Source organism: Chamaea fasciata, unplaced genomic scaffold, assembly GCF_029207755.1.
Source record: "Chamaea fasciata isolate MVZ Bird 193981 ecotype frontalis unplaced genomic scaffold, bChaFas1.0.hap1 SCAF_1, whole genome shotgun sequence".
Classification (NCBI taxonomy): Eukaryota; Metazoa; Chordata; class Aves; order Passeriformes; family Sylviidae; genus Chamaea; species Chamaea fasciata.
The window spans coordinates 129,699,873-129,723,027 of record NW_027094086.1 but is presented as its reverse complement, the minus strand read 5'-3'; the positions used below and the strand labels follow the sequence as shown (position 1 = coordinate 129,723,027).

The window sequence follows — 23,155 nt, the reverse complement described above, 5'->3', positions numbered from 1 at the left end:
TTACTGAATTTTTGAAAGGGGATGTAAGAAAAAAGGAAAAAACCCTAGATTAACAGCCTTGGTCATAAAATCTCTGCTGGGCAAGTATGGTCTTAAAAGACTGCACTGCTAATGACTTTTGCTGGTTATGCAGAGGAGTTCATTACCAATCTGCTTGATAGTGAAGTCATTTGATACTTTTTTATATGATAAAGTCTTTAATCATTGGCAGAGGACTTCTCGTTCACTTTAAGTCACAAAATCATTGTAGCAGTAATTGCATTCAGTTACGACTAGTTTCTCACTCACAGTATCAGCTGAAATCCATCCAGGCCATTGATGATTCATGTGGAAACAGGTGCCTTCCTTTAACCTGAACTGTTATCTGGTGCTGCAGTGTTAGCAGCACCTAAACTGTTAGATTTGACCTCTTTCAGTGGGTTCTCTCAGCTCCTTCTAAATCACTGAGGACTTACGTAATGTGAAAGGTTGAAGAATGAAAAGTGTTCACAATATTTCTAAGCTTCTCTTTGAAAGGGTATTTAGAGGGATAAAGAGATCATCACTGGATTTTCTTCAGTGGCTACATTTTGACTTAAGCTAAATATGAGTTTAGGGAGTGAGGCAATGAAAATGGCATTTGAAGGATAAGCTATGTGGTTCATTTGCAGAGGTGTCAGTTTCACAGAGAGCTTCAGCTCTGGGGAACAGAGCAGCAGTTCCTTTAAAAAATATCACTAAGGTAATGTTGTGAGTGGTGTACTAGAAAGTGATATGTTTTTTGCTTTACACATTGACTGGTCTACAGTTTGTGCCTGTTAAGCCTCTCTTTTTTTCTCTTTTCAGTATTCTCTTTCATGTGCATTTCTAATTAGTTGTTGCTGTTGTTGGATGTATAGAGTATGATCCATCTTATCCTAAAGGAATAAACATCTTTTATGTTTTATTAGGAATTTGAAGAATTTAACAGGAGGTTGAATGATGTGTCTAAGAGAGTCCGTATTCCATTGCCAGTCTCCAACATCCTTTGGGAGCACTGCATACGCTTGGCCAATAGAACTCTTGTGGGAGGGTAAGTATTTATGAAAGTCTTGCTTTTGGGTAAGTATGTTTATAATGATAATGTTTATTTTATAGAGTTAAAAGGTCTAATTTTATAGTGTCCTTGTGAGTTCATGTGCTTTTGGGGATGCTAAAAATTATCAGTGCTTAACACACTCCTTAGCAGTTGTTTCACAGTCTGGTGCAGCATTAAGCCTAAAGGGGGTGGTCGTGTTCCTAGATACTGCTGAAAAATGACACTGAATATTTTAATGAAGCTTTTAAAAATACAGTACTCTTTCAAAGAAGCTTCTCTATGAAAATTATCATTTCCCAGCAGAGCAAAGAAGGAAGTTAAAATATAATAGTCAGTACTTCCATGTTGATGCCATTTTTCTTTGCCAGGAAGAAAGATGAAGTTATCATCACTATCAGTTTTCTTAAAGTAGCCATGGCACATGATTTTTCCAAATTCATCAACAGAGAGATGTCTTAGTTAGCTTGCTCTAGCACCTTAGTCAGGAGCCTACACCTTGCTCATCCCTTGCTCTAGTAATCAGTGTCCCAGTCTTTTTTGATTCAATTTTGTAGCCTGAGTACTGTAGACTTTTCATCCCCTGCATTTATTTTTATGGTTTTCTCCCCCGCTACATATGATTGGGCTCTTGCCAGAACTTCTGCATCATAGAATATGTGCTGTTTTCCACTCCTTCTACATATGTTTCTGTACTTCTTTCCTGGCTTTCTTTACCCTATTCACTCCCTACTACCTATTTTACTACTTTCCATCCCACTCCCCTGCTGTCTGCTCTAAATTAGGATCTCAACAAAACACCCTTCTCCTCCAAGCGTTAGCTGCCTATTGAGGATCAGCAGCGTCCACTGCATGCATAAAACCATCATTTTTTTATCTCATGCCCCTTTTTTTTTTTTTTTTTCACGCATCATCCTTTTGCAGTCTCTAGAGAGATCAGTTTCATGTTCAGGGTAACTAAATCCATGCATGACCTGTCTCTGGCTTCTCAATTCCTTCATTTGACATGTGGCTTACACAACTAGCTTTCCTTTTTGAAATTTTATTTTCTACTTATCATGCCTCAAATAAAAGGAACTGAAACAAAGGCCTATCTCTTCTTCTCCCTGTTCCCCTTACCTTTCAAGCTGATAACACTGTCAGTCACTATCAACCTCCTCTGCCTCAGCCTTTGTGTTTGTTTTCAACTTGGTTTCCTTTTCTTGCATCTCATTCGTCTTCTGTGGCTTCAGTGTTCATGAACCATTTAATCCTTAGCTCTGAAGATCATCACTCATATGTCTTGCTCCATGCTGCAGTTTAGCTCATGCTTGTGACTTGCCATGAAACTTTGACCTTTACTTTCGCCTAAGCAGATTGGACTAGGAATACTTTCCTGATGTAATTTGTCCTGTACCATTTCTGAGAGTGTAAAAAGTACTCATTATCATCTTCTCCCAAATATTTGCCTGTAATTTTTTTGTTCTTGGCCAGTTCTGTAATTTTTACGCATTTTGTAGGTTCTTTTCCCATGTGGAAAGTGAAGGAAGGTGTTCTGAATAGCTGACTCTGAATACCTTCGTAACTTCTTTTATCTCTGAATTCGGTGAATGTATGGAGTTAAAAGCCACGAAGAAGATGTTTCTCATCCTGTCATCCAGTCAACTGAAATTGCTTTCATCAGGCTCTTCACTGAATGAAGAATTACCTCCACTGCAGTCAGCTGTATCTGTCTTTAAATTTTTTCCTTCCCTGTCTCCTGGTTCTATGTTCTTTCCTGTTTCCCAGCTGGCTTCTTGAGCCTATTGAAAATCATCTGCTAGCCTTCTATGAAGTTCCAGAGGACTTTTGCCTTGATCCTCTCTCTTTTTTACCTCTGTTACTTTTGCATTCTGCAAATTCTTACTGTGTACCAACTCTAAGTGTGAAATTTCTTCATATTCTAACCTGACCTTGCTGTGTATCCAGCTTCCAGCTGCATGTTTCTGCTGCCTCTTTTGCATCAAATGTAATAATCTAGGAAGTCTATAATAATTTGAGTCAACTTCATGAACCAGTGAAAAACTGAGCTTGGTTTAGATTTTGTAGAGGGGTAGAGTGAGACAGGGTTGTCACTTGTGGGCGCACCTGGTGGATGAGCTGGATGAAATCTCTCAAGTCACTGTGCCCCAGACCCTGTACACAGTTGAAACTGGCATTCTTCAGGGCATTGCAGTGTCATTTCCTTTGATCTTTACAGATGCGGTTCCTTATTCATTTGAAGAACTGCAAAGATTGTTTTCCTTGTTTGTTGCCTATCCCCCCCACTGTGATCCTTGCTAGTATTACGCTGTCCTTAAACTCATCTACAGTCTCCTCTAACCTGCCACTAGTTTGTCAATCTGTTCTCATCAAATCATCAGCTTCTCACAGAGATGAGTCACCCTTCATCCTCTGGTTGCTGTGCCTGTTTTTGAACAAGTAGCTTTGTGTCTTTGATGTTCCCACTCGGTTCAGCAAGCTCCTGGTGACCATTCCTAAAGCTGCTGTGGTGCCTTTCAGACTCCAGTGCTCGTGATCACTTGAAACCACTGTCCAATGTGCTGATTAGCATCAGCTTAATTTCTTCTAACTTGCTTATAGTGAGTTGTTCAATGTAAGATTTTTTGTGACTTTTGGGAGAGTGTGATTTTTCTATGTATCACTGGATATAGTGCGGTTCTGTGTGATGTCTGGGCTAAAATGTGTTATACTAATGCAAATAAAGCTCTGCAGCAGACATCTTAAGTTCTTGTCTGCTTTTGACATAAAACCATAATTATGCTTCTCCTCAAGATTCAAAAGACTGAGTTAACTTTGAGAAGCAAAATTAATTTTTATTTCCTTCTAAGTTTTGCTTTCCACTGTTTCTCTTTTTAGTTATGCCAATGTAAAGAAGTGCAGCAATGAAGGACGTGCCTTGATGCAACTGGATTTTCAACAGTTCTTAATGAAACTAGAAAAGTTAACAGACATTAGGCCTATTCCAGATAAAGAATTTGTGGAGACCTACATTAAAGCATACTACCTGACAGAAAATGACATGGAGTGCTGGATAAAGGAACATAGGGTAAGAGTTGAATTTTGATTATCTCCTCTCTATTGAGAAAATTCACTCTAATGATAAAAACATGCTAACAACTATAAATAATCAATCTTCCTATGTGTTAAAAATAAATATAGTCGTTTATATGTGTATTTCCATTTGTTGTAATAAAACTTATATAGGAAGCAGTATAAATATAAATGTATGTGTGCATGTAGGTGTTCAATTTTATCATATGAAGTTAGTATGTGTTTGAATTGGTTCAACACCTGATGACTGGGGAGGATGGCTAAGCCAGTCACATCTGGCTATTGTATCAGAAAGTGTAGAGAACTAGAGCAAAGGGAAATTGAAAACATTTGTGAGCTGTTCACAATATGCCAAAGATCACAACTTGATCATCAAGAATTAGGTTTGGGATCACACCATTAGGTTTTGTATTGCCTTTAATAGTAGATTGCTTAAACCAAGTTGTAAGGCACAATGTAGAAGAGTCATTGCTTTTTCTTTCTTCATTTGATAAAGCTTAATCAGCATTTCTTGCTGAGATAAGTCCATACTTGTGTTTTGAAAACATTCAGATGCTATCACTCTAGCATGAACTAAGTTATAACAGATCTATGGAAGTAATTGTCACATGCTATTGGAGATTCCATCTTTGAAGTAAAAAGTCTTTCAAAGTGAAGCACTTGAAATCTGTATTTTGGGATTACTTTGAATCCACTGGAAATGGAGGAAAGAAATACGTCTTTGCTTGAATTTTCCTTGTATTGCCTGGAGCCCCAAGAGAGATTGTGAGCTACGGGATTTGATGACCTACAGGGAAAAACACTTTTCTAAAACACATTGGTGGGAACTGTGTTTTAGATAGTGCTAAGACATAAAGCTAATACTGAAAAGTATGGTGCTTTCACGGGTGTTAAGAATTCTCTTCGTCACATTTTTGACATTTTTTCCTCCTTTATCATGTATGAAATCAAAATTTTTTGGAGACTCTGCAGACAGAAGCATTTAGAAGCTTATTGGAAATGAAAAGTAAAAATAAAAAAGATCACCAACATTTATCATAGTTTGTTTAAAAAAATGTTTTTGTGTTGAAAGCTTAACCATTTGCATATGTATTTCCCACCAGGCCTCCCAAAGAATGGAAAATACATTAAAAGTTGATTTATATACATGTTCACAGAGTTACTTTCTGTGAACTCTGTCCAGTACATTTAAAGTCATAAGCATTTTCTATTATAAGCCACAATGTAGCAAAATAAAGTTTTGTCCTCTGCCTCAACTATGAAAACTATCCAGGCATGACTGAACTACAGCTTTAAATCATCCTGTGTCCTGATGCTTCTATCAATTGTAAATTCTGCACTGAGTATGTCTGGGTTTTTTAAATTTTCTGTCTTTGTCTGGTGTTTTATTTTGCCCTAACATGATCTGTTTTTGTTTGCCAGGAATATTCCACTAAGCAGTTGACCAACCTGGTGAATATTTGTCTGGGCACCTACATCAACAAAAAGGCAAGACAGAAGCTGTTAGCTACCATTGATGACATAGACAGGCCTAAGAGATAACTGGAGAAAGCTGCTTTCTTTCTGACTTGTACCTTTTTCTGTTCACGTGGAGCACGCAGACATTTCTCTCATGGACTTATGACAACGTTAGAAATGTTGTGCATGACCTTTCTTAGCAACATTGGAGGCACTCTGAAGTGGCAATGTTCTAAAAATACGACTTTTCTAATCTGTAGAATTCTTTTCTGTTGTTTTTCTTTTTCTTTTTCTTTTTTTTTTTTGATCACTTACCCTAGGTGAAAGGCCACTGTGTATCATTGATGAGCTGTATGTTTTGCAAAAGCGTATACTGTAAGTAAAATGGAAATCAGAGAGAAACACATTCGCTTAATATATCATTGATGCTCTTTTTAAATAAAAGGGCTACTTGAAAATATGATTTCTTCCCTCCCTGCTTTCACCTTCAGAAATTGTGCTGTATTATAGACCAGTGTAAAGTGAAAGGATATGTATAATAATTTGATCGATGTATCCTGCATGTGGATTAAGAGTGCAGATCAACTCAGTACTCTCATGTTAAAGCCCATCATCTTCATATGTATTTAAAATGTCTGTTTATTTCAGGATTAAATTAGTCATCAAAATTATTGACCTCAGATTAGTAGAAGGTAATAAACATTGTATGCTAATATGAGTTGTTTGTGAGACTTTATTTTTCCAATTCAACAGTGCAAAATGTCAGCAATAATGCCAGGGAATTGGAATAATGTTTTTCTGACTGATGTTTTGGATTGATCCTAAGATAATCTTCCTGTTTCCTGCTCTGCTGTAGACATTCTGAGTGATCTTGAGCAAAGCAAAATGGCTTGACTGCATATGTGCCCTAGAAATCAATTTGTCAGAGCATCACTGACTTCACTGAAATTTTCAGGTTTGCTTTTGGCTTTCAGTATGTAAAGTTTCAGGAATTTTATTTTTTATTACACAATCAACTTTTTGGAATGCTCTCAGACCATTTTAAAGGAAACTTTGAGCTAATAGGTAAAATAAATTACATAGGCTGCAATCCACTGGTGTGTACAACGTGCTGAATTCTCAGTTTGGGATTCATATTTGTCATTGTACTTTAATTCAGACATGAGGGAACTAGGAGTTAGTGAATGTCAACAGTAATGTGGTGACAGAAAGCTGCCCCATGGAGTCACCATAATTGATCTTTTCTGTGGCCCAATTTCCTCTTCAGAAGTGTACTGAGCATCATTGTGTGAGTTAAGAGGAAGCCTCTCTGCAGTTTTAGAAGAATGATAGAATTTACATTTTAAGTATTGACTTCCTTGTTTATCTGTATTTTAAAGGAAATAAGATTTAAACCAAAATTTAACACTGTTTTTTATTGACCATGCTGTTTTGCCTCGTTCCATTTAAAATTTGCTTAGTGGTTTGTCACCATATATTTTAAAGCTGAATCACTTTTGTCCTCACTAAGAAGGTGGTACAAATGAAAGTGTGAACTTGTGCATCAGCCTATCTGCCCTGGAGTCAAATCCTGAGCGAGAGCTCTCAGAAGAAACAGAAACATATCGGGAACTATTAGTGTGAAATATTTTTCAATTTTCTTCTCTTGGATGAAATAAGAAATTTAAATATCTTTACTGGAGCTTTGGTGAGCTGAACACATTTAATTTCTCCTGAACTGCTTAGGTCGCTGTAATTTTAGTGCTTACTGAAAGGTAGAGGTATAATCGTTGGAATGCAGGGTCAGGGTGAGCAATTGCATGAAACACAGTCAGGAGTGATTTTTTTGTGGTGTATCTGTAGTTTGACTTGTAATTTGTAAGTAAGCCCCCAAATAAAAGAATGTGTGGGAATCATTTTTAAACCTATTCAACAGCTGTATGATCTTCATTCATATATACCCCAGAAATCATTGTATTTTCCACAAAAACCTTTCCTTGCTGCCCAAGATTGATGCCAAGCAGGAAGCCACATAGTTAAATGGCCTACATACACACTTAGATACATGTTTTTAGGTTGTGTGAAATCATGTCTTGGACTCAGTGATCTTGCGGGTTCATTCTAACTCAGAATATTCTATATATCTTGGCTCTGACTGACCAATTAGTCTTAAGTTTTCAGTGAGTGCTGAATTATCTCACTAAGGATATGTTTGGTAGTTTCCATGCTCTGATACAAGAATTTTTTATTAACCATTGATTTTTGAGCATCTCTGTGCATCTTTGTTCTCCTTTGCAAGAAGCCTCTTGTACTGCTTTTTCTGCAGTAGAGAATATACCTTAGATATCCTTTATGTTTTAGAGGAGTGTTTTTCAAAACTTTAATAAAAGAAAAAAATTTCGTTCAGTCTCCAAGAAGACTGACCAACAGTGCAGAAGTGGGCATCTGTCAATCCTTCTTTAGCCTGATGAAGACTTTAAATCCTGGTGCCCAGAAAGTAAGTACTCTGATATTTGTCAAACTCACCTGGAGCATAGATGAACGGTTTTCAAGTCTCTGGTTAGGCAAAGCCTAAACCTACACTGATCAGCACACAAACTTTTCTACTGTCAGCTTCTCTCAGTTATATCCCATGGTGACTGTGTTCTTCCAAAAGGCAGCTACTGGGACAAAAATAGCAGGAAGTCAGCTGATCGTTTATGTGGCCCTGATGTACAACTGAGGTCCTTGCTTTGGTATTGGTTTAATTATTCCAAGCAGGATGACATTGATGGGGATGACCATCTTGGATCAGCAGCGCTTCAGCTGATAGGATAGTACACAGAGCAGCCCCCAGAAGTGTTAAATGCCTCATCTGGGTAGGCACATGGATGTTCCATGATTTCAGGCATGTAGCTACATTTTCAGGTAATTGTTCTGGGTTCCATTTTTCCCACATGGCTAAGAGTCTTCCCATGCGCACAATAAAAACTTGGCTCGCTTTTGGTCTTCTGTGGGAAAAACTAGGCCCAGTTCAGATCTGCTTAGCAAGCCCTGGATGTGAAGTGTAGATTATAGCTTGTGTTCACTGAAAGAACAGCCTCCCTTCTTTGCCCTTGTCCCCTTAAGGGACAAAAGAGGATGGGTGATCAATGTCTGTCTCAAAGCTTCTGTGAAAGGTTTGCATTCCCTCTTAGTTTTTTGCAGATGTGAATGATAAAGGTATGTCTTGTGATAGATACCTGATGCAAAGCTGTGGATGTGACTTGTGCTCTTCACTTGTTATTGAGCCACAGAATGCACAGAACTATGAGGACCCCCTCTTCTTACTATGAAAGTGATCTATTTGGGGTCTTTTCCTGTTTAAGATTTGCTATATTGTAAATGACACAAATGGAGGTGGACAAAAAGTGCAGATTTATTATATTTTTATGGTATCTATTTTATTTTTAACCACTGCTTGAAGCAGCATAGCATAAAGGCTAAACATTTTACCAACTGTGGGATTATGTTACAAATATGGAAATAATGCAGTTTGCAAGCAGCAAGGTTTCTGTGCTTGCTGGCTATTTAAGGATATTAGTGAGTGTGTTGTTTTTGCATTGCTAGAGCTGGTTTTCATCACATCAGAGACTTGTTTTTTAAGGATCTCCTGTTCATCCATGAGATCATGAAGCGTTATGTGGAACAGCATCTTTAAGTAATATTCAGGGCTTTGCAAACACGTATTTTGGTTTTTTAAAAGTAGGCATTAATCAATAGCATGCCATATGATAAAATACATGTCTGAGAAACAAATTATGACATGAGTAACCTTGGTTTTTGTGTTGTGGATCCAGTGCTTAATTTTGTTGAGTATTCTGTTCAGTCCCAGAGACTTTACATGTATAAGCTAAATTAAAAATGGTTGTATGTGAACTGGAGTCTGCTTGGCTATTCTGCTAAACAAAATCTCTACAGTATAACAGCTGTGCTGGTTTGGTCTGGAGCTCTGGATACATATGTAAAAAGAAAACCTACTTTCAGAGAAGAGATGTACAAATCTGTGCTACATTTGTGGATTATCTTGCACAGATTTCAATATTGTCAGATTTAAAGTTGTCAAATATCTGTCTAAATGTGGTGATCTTTGAAAAACAAAGTATATGAGAAAGCAGAAGATCTAGGGGAAGATATGCAGGGAGATACCTCTTGTCACTAAGCACAAAATGCATGATCAGATGTGCAAAAGGACTGCAGGTATTTCTGAAGATCTTTTTTACAAATAAATCCAGGGTTCGAACCTATATGTATTTCCTGCCCTATATCACTAGTAATTTCTATTCATACAAAGAAAGTCATCCCATTCATTGTATTTCAGTAAACAATAAAAAAGAAATGTCACTTAAGCCTTAAAATAGAAAGGATCCTTATACAGGAAAGTTATCCTGGGGCTGCTATCTGAGAGCTGCAGGGATGCCATGTGGAATAAATTTGTGTTCCTTGAAATTTATCCTTATATTACAGTGTAAATATATACACACACAGAGCTTTGTGTGCAATGTAAGGGACTACAAAAAAAGAATGGTAAAATTGAACAACAAGCCACAAGCTACTGGTTTCTCTGCTGTCATTGACACTGACACTGAAGCCTGGGTAGGTAGTGTGGAGGTGTTTCCTCATGGGAGTAATGGGTGTCCATTGAGGACAAGGTGTCCGTTGAGGACCAGGACAAGACATCTGAGTCTGAATTCTGAGCCTTGAGCACACACGAGTTACTCTTCTGCTCCCACTGCCACTGCCTGTGTGTGCCACTGATGTGTGGTCTGCAGGAAGCACCACACGTGGGCCTGCTGAAGAGGAGCTCCAGCACAACCCATTGTGCTAACATTGAAAGCAGCAGGCTGGACACTTGGTGGAGCATGTTGCTCTTGCCCTTAAAGGAAAGCTCCTGGATAGTCATGGTTGCTGTCCTGGTTGCTCGAGGAGGATACCTGTTTGAGATGCAGAACACTCCTGGGTCAGGGCATGGGTGGATCGAGCTGAAATGCAGTGGAAGGGCAGCCTGGTGAAAATGTAGTTTGCTCTGGGTGAGCTTGCGGTCCTCTTGAAACCTCAGATCCCAATAAGTGCAGGAATTCAGATGCCTGATGCAGTTTTTAGCACAGTACTAAGCATCTGTGAATTTTCAGGACCATTTGTTTCCAGAAGTGTAGGAAAATGTCATTTATGTAGATGAGTTTGACCTTGGGCTAGTTCCTGGCCCTGAGCTGCTAGTTCAGCTGTCTCCTCCAGCGCAGTTAGAATGTTTAAGCAGCCAAATGTTCCAGCCAGCTGAGTGATCATGGGTGGTTTATAATGTGCTACATTTCACTAGAGAAAATACTTGCCATGAATGGTAGTGGTGTGTCATGGCTGTAATCCCATTAGCCCTTCCTTCCCCCCTTGCAGACGCAGCCCAGTGCTGTGCTGGTGTCCCTGCTGTTCAAAAAGGCATTTCCTTCTCAGACCTTTATGCTGAATTCTGTTTATTTTTAGTGAGGTGTTTACTTCTGCCTTCAATTGCTCAAAATGTCTGCGATGAGATGCAGGGCTCTGGGTGACGCACAAGTGCTTTTGCCTTGTGTGCTAGGAGAGCTCTTGGTGTTTGTGGCTACCCTGGCCAGGAGAAAGGATGCCCCCGTGGGTGGAACATCTTAGAACTACTGCATACCACAATAGGCAGGTCACAGACCCATCCTGAGCTTTGATTCAGGTTCTGCTCTGTCTCAGTGCCTGGTGTAGAGAAGTTGATTATATTTCCTGTTCTTTACTTCCCTAGGTATGAAAGAAATGACGTTATCTATCACGTTTTGTGAGGTACTGTTAGGCCGTGGCTCCATAGGCACAAGCTGTACTTTTAGCAGCTATTGGTTAACCCCAGGGAAGCTGAAACATGAACTGGTTCTTTTCACAGGGTTACAACAGGCAAACAGCCAATGTGAATCACATTTTTATTTTTCTTGAAGCTCAAGTTATATTTCCTAAGGTACTGAGTTAAGACCGAAATACTAGAATTAATATGCAAACAAGCTAGACTGGGAGGTACAAGGAGAGTGTAGATGAGATTTAAGACCTTGTTTGCCCACAGGAAAATTCGGACATAAAATTCTTGGCCATTTGCTTTTTTGCAAGTAGTGTTTTTTGGTAAAGCCCATATCTGAGACTCTTACAAATGAAATAATCAGGTAAAGAGATTGGGGAAATTTTCTCAGTGCCTATCCTTGCTTTTTAAGATCTATGTCTTCAATAATGGGAAATGATGGGATAATATCTCTAGAGACTTATTTTTTGAGGCAGTAAATTGATTAGCTTTAGTTGCCTGGGTGAGTATGCCGACTCTAAGCTGGTAGGCTCTGTTTAAGATTCTGTATGATTACTTCCCATGAACTTGGGCGCTCTTGTCTCATGTCTTTAGGTTGATACTCATTTTTGTATTAAATTTTAGTTTTCTGCATTTGAAAGGAGGGAATTGTATGAATAATTAAAACACATTCATTAACCTGTAATGAATAGTCAGTAAAGCTGGGAATTGGACTGAGTGACATGCTCGTGGGACATTTTGAACTGTGGTCTTTGTAGGACTAAGGAAAACAATCTTGAAGTAGATAATAAATAATTTTCTGGGGGTCAGTATGTGCCTGTATCACAACCTGAAAAATAGAAGTATAATATTCTTTGGGGTTTGCTGGTACTTTGTGATGAACCTTTCTGCTCTCACTATTTCATGACGCCAGTGAAAGATTTTCAGACTGGGCTCTTCTACTCTGTACTTTCACATGTTTTCCTGGAAATGGGATAGTGTTTGTATTTCCTGTTTTACAAACACTGATCTCTTAGGAAAGAAAATTACAAAAAATACAGAAGACTGGGCTTCTTTAAATGTTTTTTAAAAATATTTTTACCTTGCTTTACTTATACAGTGTGGAGGAGAATTGGATTATAGCAGTATCTTCTTTTGCACGTAACTGACAGGTTAATTTTTGGCTTTTTTTTTCTCTTGCATTCTACTGTGCACTGCAAGACCAAAAAGAGTTTAGTAACGGTCAGTGGCAGTCTAGGGGGAGCTCTTCCCATGGGCATTACTTCCAATTTATGTGAGTCTTGCTAACAGCACTCAGGAGCTCCAGTCATGGGCCCCATCATCACCCTGGAGACATCAGCCCTTGGAGTGGAAAGCAGAATCCAGCCCTGCAGTTATTGAGGTGTTGAGCCACATCTTCATGGGACCTCTGTGACCTGCGTTGTGCCCCCCATCCTGGCTGTGTCGATCTTCCAAGAAGAGGGCTGGAAGTGGTGGGGGCAGCCAGCCAAGGAAATGTTGGGAGAAACTGGGCAAACACCCCAGCCTGGATGACAAGGATCCAGGGCCTGGTGTCTAAATGAGACCTGGTTGCCAAGAGAAAGTAATCTTCTGGTTAGGTTTACTGCCTTCCACATGCTGTTGAAGCAGGGGAGCAGCCAGGGGGACCACACAGAGGACTGCCTCTCTCTCATGGGGTCATGAGCTCTCTGTCACAGTGTCCAGGGAGGACATTCCTCCTAATGAAATCACCAGCCAGTCTCTACTGCCTGCCCGTTGTGTTAGTGGAGTTTGAATTAGGCTATCACTCTGAAACACCAGTGTTTCTTTGGTAGCGATGAGGAGATGCAAGTACAATCAAAGGAGGAAATTAATTCAATCTGATTCATCTAATCTTGGTTTTAATGGAATGCACCAAGGAGGCAATAGGGACTTGCCTTTCAGCGCATGCTGGATCTTGGGCTCTGGCTACAGAAGCATTTCCATTCCAGCCCTGGAGCAAGGCTGATCGAGGGTATCTGCAGAGTCTAGGATGTAGGCTGAGAAGAGTAGCCAGGCTACAGGTTTAACACAGTCACCACCTTGCAGACACCATATTTCCAATATGTTCCTGGGCTGAAGAGAGGAACAAATGGTAAAAATCCAACTACAAAATGGATGACTTTTTATATAGGTTTTTTGGTGATCAGATTCAGGACTAAAGCAATGATGGACCAGAGAAATGCAAAATGCTCTGCATATTTGACAGAATCTCACATTATCTACCACAATGCATATATTGTGGTAGATAGAGAGGAGTGGGAGGACAACAGAGCAAAGTGGCCTCTCTGTCACCTGCCATGAAGTGAGAACAATAACCTTTGCAGTTCCTCCCCTCTGACTTTCTAAGTCAGCCTAACATCTAGCTTTTGATGTTCATCTCTAATCATTATTTTTTATTCCAACCGATTGAATGAAAATGAAGAATATATTGAACAGTTTCTTCTAGAAGGTATGGAAAACATTGTGCTTATATAAGTAGTCATTCTTCATCGCGTGTTAAATACCTGCCTGGGTATCAGTGAAAAGTCGATTGCAGAACTGGCGTATATGTATTGTCTGATGTTTAGAATGCCTATTTTGTGAAAATTAGGCTGCTCCAAATAATTGGGTGTAATGAAGAGGAATATTTGTGAGCAGAATATTTGTGCTATGAAAAGGCTGAATGTGCTGTGGAAGAAGAGTTAGAATTTCATTCCTCCTGTTGCAGCACCTAAGAGTAAGATAATGTGAAAAGGAAAGGGAGTACTCTGACAAACTACTTTTATTTTTGCTTCTCACAATAGCTCACAGACAAAAGACAGACCATTTTTTTAATGCATTGTGTCAGATCATTCTCTCTTCTGAATCAGCCACCCTCGCCCAACCTTCATGTTACCCAAATGTCAATTCATATGCATCCCACCATCTTCCTAAATGTGGCCTCAAGGTTTATCTGAAGCACCATGGCCTGTATTTTCCCTGTAAAATTTAAAGGTCCCAAACAGTTCTATGTGTACAGGAGGAGAGGTGGGATCAAGTAGGTGGTGTTGCCCTTGCAGCCAGCAGCCCTCAGGCCATTGCCAGTGTCCCCTCATGGTTCAATCACATGTGCTTAACTGGAAGAGCTGAGGAAGAAACCTGAGCAAGGAATAAAGTGTCTGAGCAAGGTATAAACTGTCTGAAAACTGTACATTTTTAGACCATTGGGGCATTTAGTCCAATATAGAAATGCACAATGCCAGCCAGAAGCTAAATAATTCTGCAGCCAGCTTGGAAGATTAATTCCCTTTCCCAAGGAATAGGATGACCCACAACTGTGGAGGAGAACAGAGGAAATGGTGAGGGTTCCTGCTTCCTCCAATCTTGCGAACAAGGTCATTAGGTTTTCTTCACAGCATTCCTTTTCCACAGTTAACCATCTGCTGTGATACAATATAGCCTCAGTGTCACTGTGCTGTTTTAGGCTAGAAAGGAATATGACTGAAGCTTTCACAGTTTCTCAAAGGTAGGAAAGAATGAATTGCAAAATACAGAGGACGCTGTCATGACTGAGATAAAGGGAAGAGGACTGAAGCAATGGAAGCCCAGAATTGTTTCTCCATAACACAAATGGATCACAGAAGGAGCGGGAAGGTGGCAGAGCCTGGCTTCATCCCCCAAAAAGGCAGTGAGGAAAAAACTGGCAGTGCAAAGAAGGATTGGCAAGAAACACCCTGAACAAAATGTTGAGATCGAACCTTCCATAAAAATATGCTTTGAAATACTAAATCAAACACTGAATTCCAATTAGATACAAAAAACTCTGAAATAAGCTTTTGAGATGAAAATTAGTAAAGTGAGGAGGAAATGGTTTCTTTCATAGAAAGTTAAGTGTACTTTTTATTCCATAGAGGCACGTATGTGCTCAGGATCATTGCTATATGTGAACTCTGTCAGAAAGACACTTTTCTCCATCATAATCCATTTGCAAATTGAGTCAGTGAAGTACCAATTAACCTTAGGTCATTAATTTTAAATACACTATCAATTCTCTTAATTGTTTTTTCCTTGCTTTTTCTTTTTTTATCTTATGTAAAGGTTGGTGGGGAGTCTTGGGTCCTTAGCCTTAAACAGATCTTTTTTTAATGCACCAATATCAGGGCTCAGATAACCATTATCCTTGGCCTTAGAGCTGCTGAAGATGCTTCTATACCTTTAGTTTTAGTCTCCATCCTCTACTTCCTCCGGTGGGGTGTTGTGTGAAGGGCAGGAATTAGCTCCAGCCCTTTTCTTGGTTGAGTCTGTGAGTCTATTTTGGGTTTTTTGAGAGACACAGAAGGGGCAAGAGTTCAGCATCTATCAAAACAAATTCCTGCTTTTTTTCTTTAGTTTTATGATTTTTTTTATTATTATTTTAAAGTTACTTCCATATTGTAAGGTTTTATATTTCACTTTCAGATGTTTTTAAAGTTTTAGTTGAAGGCTCAAAAGAGCAGGATGTGTGTTTTCTTTTATGATTTGCCAGGATATCCTCTGCTGTGAGCTTCTTAGGCAGATTTGGAAGATTTGTCCATGGCTAAGTTTGCGCTAGGAGAGGCTTCATGAGGTTGACCTGACTGTTCTGCCTTTGTTAAACCATACTTAGCAGTACTTCAAGTAGTGCTGATGGAGGAATTGCTGGGTATTATGGAAACCACACAATCCTTTGATTAGGCAGGAGCTGTATTTATTACCTTTTGGAGACCCATCCAGTGGGTTTCCAACGGCTCAGCTCAGTTGCATGCACGTCTAACACCATGAGGAGCTTCTCTGTGCAGGTCCTGAGCACAGTCAAACATAGACCCTATGACCGAAGAGCTGCTCTGGAATGGATTCCTCTGCTTGTGAAAGAAGAGTGATGCCCACCTCATTTTACTAATTTTCTTATCAGCTATTTTAAAAGCCCAGGTGTTTAAGCTTAAAAATTGAGAACACCAAAAACTGGAAAAATACTAAAACCCCAGAGCTCTTCCAAAATAGATTAAATCCATATATTCATTCAGAAATTTTACCTGCATTCAATTTAGTAAAATAAAGCTCTATCTTGGAACAATTTCATAGGAATTAAATATTATGTCTGGAAAGCTGGGGTAAATTGACTACACCAAGCCAGAGTTGGGGACCCCAAGCTTCTGGAAGGTGCTGGATTTAGCATGCCCAAGATTTCTAATACATGCATGTCTACATGAGGGCTTTGGCGATGCTGTGCAAATCAAAATGACTCCCTGTGAGCTAAACTACATGTTAACCTCCACTGACTCTTCCACAGCTGGGATAGAGAGCTGGCTCAGACCTGCCCACTTGCATACACACGTCTTGAAACTATCAGCAAATAATTTGGATGATCAAGAATGTGTAGTTACTTCTAAAAGAATTTATGTTAGCAGTATGGAATGGATCTACCATTTGATTTAGGAACTTGCAAGGTTGTTCCTCAGAAATGTATCTTTCTTAGAACTGCTAGTGTCTTTCTACCTGGCATAGGAAGGATTTACACTTGCAAAATGGACTTACAGCTTGTGTAATTCCAGACTTACATTAAGAACTGTAGCATGTTGTCTTGGTCAAAAATTAAAGCAGTTCTGAATAAAAATAGTCCATCAATACTTTGAAATAAGCTGCACTTTAAAAAAAGCCCAAATCACTTCATTTATGCATATCTCTTTGCTTCCTGTTAACAGTTCAAACCCATAAGTTTTATGGTGGAGTTTTTACATTTTTATTAATATTAATTCATATTACAGTTTCCAGTTGCTTGGTAACTGGTGACAGGCTTATGCTTGTCATATTCATGAAGAATGTAGGAGAATATACAATGCAAGAATGAGTTAACTGTACTGCCATCTACCCAAGACATGCTATCCATGGCAATTCTTCACACTGCTCTACAGTTTATTTCTCTGTTGTCTTGATCCTACTCCCTTTTCTGGATTCTACTTGCATGCTCCTGCTCCTCTTATCTTTCTCCTTTTCTCTCCACTTTGTTTACTAGGAGTAAAACTCCTGAAATGGCTGATTGCACTTAGGTCCTGTGTGCGTAGTGAGTAAGTCTCGACTCTGATTGCAGTGTGACAAAAGCTTCACTTGCCCAGTGGCTGCCAACAAGCACCTTTGGTTTTTTTCAGACACATTTTCTATGCAATACAAATGAGCTATTCTCTGCAATACAGTGGCATTTGAGAGTCTGAGACAACACAAAATTGATCAAATAACAATCTAATAACAGATTACTATTCATAAGACATGCTGTATAATTTGTCTGGATGGGAGATCAGCTGGGGAAGCAACTTGGTGGACAGGACAGAAATATTTATGATGATTTTACTCTTACACTCAAATTCCTTTTAGAAGCAAAAAGAACATACCTATATGAGAAAATAAGAATTTGTTGTTGCTCTAATGAAAAGTTTTTAGAGCCTAATCATAATAACATTGTTAGTATTGTTATGATATTATATATTGGTATTCCATGTACGTAATTCAAATTAATACAGGAAATCCTTGATCATAAAGTTAAAATGTGATAAAATAAAATTTCCTTCCTGGTATATTTCTTATGTTCACCCTTGCAATGCTTCTCCAGTTGACAGGCCATGAGTTTCAGCGTGTATACCTGTGGGTGCGTTATGAAGAGCTGTCAGTACCCTGCAGCATTCACTACGGAACAGAAAGGTGTCCTGTCTCCCTCCTCTTTGCCAGGACAAACATAGTGATAACTTTTTGTACACCATTCTCTTGGGTTCCGCTTGGGTTTATTTAATTTGCTTTTTGTAGCAGTTTGTTTCTGTGCTTTTCACTGCTTCCCATTTACTTATTTTTTCTATTCTTTTTCTTACTGCTAGAACAGTTTTTCCAGAGCAATGCAAGGTTGTACTCCTGTAGGAACTGCTCACTTTATCAGCATGATTTGTTTTACACTCTGTGACCTCCAGTATGATCCTGCACCTTCCATCTTTCACACCAATTTCATTCCAGGCAGTTCAGAGGCACTTTGGTCCACACAACTTAGGTATTCTATTAAACTATAAACTGTAAGTCAACCAAAATAAGCTTAGGCAACAAGTCCCAGACATTGGACTATTGTTACAGTTAAACAGCTAATTTCAGGCCTGTCTAAGTCAGGGCCTCAGGTTATGCAATTTCAGGCCAATATGGAGCCTCTAAGTCATAAAGGCAAAAATTTTATTCCCTATGTTTTCTGGATTCTTGTTCAGTCTTAGCATATTACCTTGATTTTGTTAGAAGCTACATTGGAAGACTTACACAGATCCAGCTGTGGCTTTCAGCTGACTAGTTTTTGTTGATGTTATTTATTAAATAAATAAAAATTATTATTTATTAAATAAGCTGACTAGTTTTTATTGATGTTTGAGGGGCTTTTTAATTGTGCATGATATATTGTGCAGGATAATTAGTTGTCAAATGGATAAGAATGGCATGCTCTTGAATCCTGTGCAACGTCCCCATACTCGCACAACACACATGGCAAGCATTCTCTTTTACCAGAGAAAAACAATTAGTTTTTTTGTATTATTTGTTCTTCTCACAGCAACAGCAAATTCTAATAGAATATGGGCTCTGAATGTTCCGGTGATGAGGGCTGAGTAAAGAAAGGAGTTGTGAAATGTCCTGGTTCTCACATATTGGTTAATTCCTCGGCATTGTTGGAAATCACAGAATCAATTAGATTGGAAAAGACCTCTGACATTGTTGCATCCAACCTATGGTTGAGCACCACAGTGCCAATTAGACCATGGCACTCAGTGCTATGTCCAGGATTTTCTTCAACACCTTCAGGGACTGTGACTCCAGCACCTCCCTGGGCAGCCCATTCTGAAGCCTGATCACTCTTTCCATGAAGAAATTCTTCTTGACGTCCAAGTTAAACCTTCCCTGGCACAGCTTAAGACTGTGTCCTCTTTCCTCTCACTGGTTGTCTGCGAGAAGTGGCCAACCCTCACCTGGCTACACCCTCCTTTAATGAAGTTGTAGAGAGTGATAATGCCTCCCCTGAGCTTCCTCTTCTCCAGGCTAAACAACCCCAGCTCCTGTAGCTGCTCCTTACAAGACTTGTGATCCAGACCCTTCACCATCTTCACTGCCCTTCTCCAGACATGCTCCAGCATATTGGTGTCCTGCTTGAAGTGAGGAGTCCAGAACTGGAGAGAGGACTTGAGTTATTTCACTAGTCCTGAGTACAGGAAGAATCACTTCCCTCGTCCTGCTGGCCACACTATTGCTCATCCAGGACAGGATGCCACTGGCTTTCTTGGCCACCTGGTCACACACTGGCTTCAGCTGCTGTTGACCAGCACCCCCTGGTTCTTTTCCACTGGGCCACTTTCCAGCCACTCTGCCTCAGCCTCTGGCACTGCCTGTGGTTGTTGTGACCCAAGGGCAGGACCTGGCACTTGGCCCTTGTTGAATCTCACACAATTGGCCTTGGTCCATTGATCCAGCCTTTCCAGGTCCCTCTGCAGAGCCTTCCTAACCTCCATCAGATCAACACTTCTGCCCAACTTGGTGCTGTCCATGAATTTACTAAGAGTAAACTCGATCCCCTCATCCACATAACTTAAAAATATTGAATAGTTCTGGGCCCAACATTGATCCTTGGGGAACACCACTTGTGACCAGATGCCAACTGGAGGTAGCACCATTCACCACCACTCTCTAGACCTGGACATGCAGCCAAAGATGGAAATTGAAGGAATTCAGAAAAGGAGAAAATTTTTGCAAGAATTTGGTGCTAGTGTTGCTGGAAGCTGGGATATTGTTATATAAAATTTATTAGGAATCCATTTAGCTCCTGGCAGCAGGGGCCATTTGGGTCTGGGAAAGGTTAGTATGAAGCAGTTTTGTAGGAGTGATCTTCAGTATAGTGTGACTTCTATACTGGGCTGATATTTGCCTGTCTCATGTATGGATATTTTATCTCTTCCAGGTACAGGTTGACAATCTCTGTCCTCTTGGGTCAGTCCAAGTCAGTCAGAAATTTGAGGGCAAATTTGTATGTGAATAGTGGATTGCATCATTCTGTAGGCTACTGTTGCATTTTTTCCAATGATGATTATTTATGTGTGCAAGCTGAATGGTAGCTATTGAAACAGGCCCAGTCCCTTGAGCACATAATACCACTAATTCTTTGTGTTGGTTGCATTTTAGATGATCGCTGCTGGGGTTGATCCAAAATGGAGTCAGTGGACATCAAATCTTAACTCCTCAAAGTCTTTGCCTTTGCTGTAGAAGTCAGGTTCTGTGCACTGTTTCACTTAGGGGAGTAATGCAGAGAGTTCATACTAAGGAAGAGCAATATACCCAGAGCAAGCTCTTGTGAACATTGCTGTCTACAGCTGATTCCTATTTCCCTCTCTGAAATCCCAATTGCTGCTGTTGAAGCAGATAGATTGATTCATTTCCTTCAGTAGAGAGATGCTTGCTCTTCTGGGTCCATTTCCCTGGCAAGTTTTTTGGGTGTTTTGTGTGTTTACTGAGAGTAAACAAGTTGGGAGCAGACAGACCATAAGATGTTCTATGGTTCTGCTAGCAATGCAACTCTTGTTGGGTTTCAGACTGGAACTTCCTGTGGAGCCCCAGAGAAACTAACCCTGGGAGCTCAGGCAAAGGCATCAAGCAAAAAAACCAAATCACAAAGCAGTAGATTTGTGGGAAAGAGCCTTCCCAGAAACCCTTCTTATGTTAAAGTCAACATATTGATTATTTCTTAAATAAAAATGGTTCCTTTTAAGACAAAAATGCTGAAGTATAAATTAGTCCAAAAATGTTTTTTGATGCTTTGTGCCGAAGTGCTTCAAATACATACATTTGTATAAAATTTGAGTGTTTCATATCATACTATTTTCCTCATTATAGGAGTACGTTTTGTGTCTGTTTCCCATTCATGGAAAGAAGGAGTAGCTCTGATGGCCACCAGCAGAAAAGTGGCTTTTGCTGTTCATTTGCACTTAGCCACAAAGTACTGCAGTGTATGTTTCAAAATCTTCTGACTTTGTGCTGAAAGAGATAGGGTCATTCAAGAAATTAAATGCTTCTTTAGATACTTTGCTGAATCAGACTATAGTTTGAATGAGGAAATGTTATATAATGATTGATCTTTGGAACACTTTGGTGCAAAATATGTTGGCAATATAAAACACTGCCATATTAAACACAGGAAACCAGTGACCTAGGGTGAATCAGGAGGCAAAACTGAGTGAGACCAGTGGCAGCAGCCCAGGTCGTAGGCACTGCTGAGCAGAGAAGCTTCCCTAGTCCTCTGCTAGGGAGTTTTATCTGTATAATGCTACATGTTTATACATACACAGGATGCCTTAGTGTTCCATAGGACTAAGCCAGGGAGGAGTAAAATGTCCTGGAAGAAGGCTGGACTTGATGCCTTGATGCCTGGACAGATGGTAAGTTCTGCAGCCAGTCTTCGCTGTCCTCTTTTTCTTATTGCTAAGCTCCTCTCCTGGTGGTTACGCACCTAATCCAAATTTTTCCATTTATGAAAGACAAATGCAGAGTGCATTACATTAAAGGACTCAAATATCGATGTGCAGTGTATACAAACCCTACAGTAATTTATCAGAGAGCACCCCTGCAGAACAGAGAGCAGATCCCCATTCAGGTGAGAGCAGGTCCCTATTCAATCTGCTTCAAGGCAAAGACTTGAAGGTGCTACTGCTGGCTCCTGCTGTCAGGTGGGATTTCTGCTGCAGTTGTAGCAGGTAACATACGGGGAAAGGCCTGGCTGAAGTAGTTGTGGGTAAAAAGTTGGTGTAGGTAGATGCTATGTAACACAATGAGAGCAAGTAGCACCAGAGTCCTCTAATAGTAGCTGTCATTGGGATGTTTACCACAGGAGAACTCACATGCTGCATTTTGATGACAATTTTCTGAGGTAATTTCTCAGATACAGAAATGCAACACTTCAATTTTGCTAGGAGTTAATTTCTGCAAAACATGGCCACTTTTGACTCATCCTGCATATCCACTACGTCCTTCCCCTAATGTTGTTTGCTGTCATTCACAGATGCTGTTAAAATATTTTCATTTCATATTTGGAAGTTGTGGGTATCTTAAAACTATTCTCATCTATTTTACCAGTCAACAGGAGAAATGAGGCCCCGGGGTCTTGAAGTGTAATTATGGATGAGTTTAGCCCAGCAAACAAAAAACTTGGGCAAGCCTTCTGTGAACAGGCACTGCTTTTCTGTGACAACGTGGATCATAACTTCAGAAATGATCTCCTGTCATCTAACTTGGTTTGTTGCATGGTGCATTTCATCTCTTTATTTTCAAGGAGATTTTAAAATGCTGATTTGGTGGTGTCTCTAAGACCAAGTTGAGCATTGTTCATTCAGTTTTGCTCAATAGCAGCTGTTAAGGACCAAAATAAAGAGACTTTAACCAAATTTAATGTATAACTGATAGTAAATGATATCTGAAATAATGACTCTGAACGATCTAAATAACAATAAAATCCATCAGGTTGGGAAGTACTAACACAGACTCACTTAAGCGAACATGTCCAAAAGAGTCAGACAGTTAGCCCACATCCCATGTTCAGAAATTAGTGGAAGTGAATGAATAAGGACCAAGTCCTAATCATCTGAATAAGTCAACAGCAGTTTTTCCTTGACGTGTTTTGAGGCCAGAATCCTTGATTTTCTTCTGGTCCTCCTAAAATCTGCACCAGAAACCCTTCTTAGCCAGTGACTCAGAAACTGGTGGCAGAGGTCCTGTTCAAA

At 39.7% G+C, this 23,155-nt stretch overlaps 1 protein-coding gene across 1 annotated transcript in view; it reads left to right on the top strand.

The window, feature by feature from the left end:
• The window catches only part of VPS50 (VPS50 subunit of EARP/GARPII complex), a 77,375-nt gene extending 71,078 nt beyond the window's left edge, over positions 1 to 6,297 (top strand). Inside the window, exons 26-28 of the mRNA XM_066197510.1 lie at positions 930 to 1,051; positions 3,932 to 4,121; positions 5,549 to 6,297. Coding sequence (XP_066053607.1) covers positions 930 to 1,051; positions 3,932 to 4,121; positions 5,549 to 5,668 — 432 coding nt within the window. The 3' untranslated portion in view covers positions 5,669 to 6,297. The remainder of the gene's footprint in view (positions 1 to 929; positions 1,052 to 3,931; positions 4,122 to 5,548) is intronic.
• Positions 6,298 to 23,155: the final 16,858 nt, after the last annotated feature.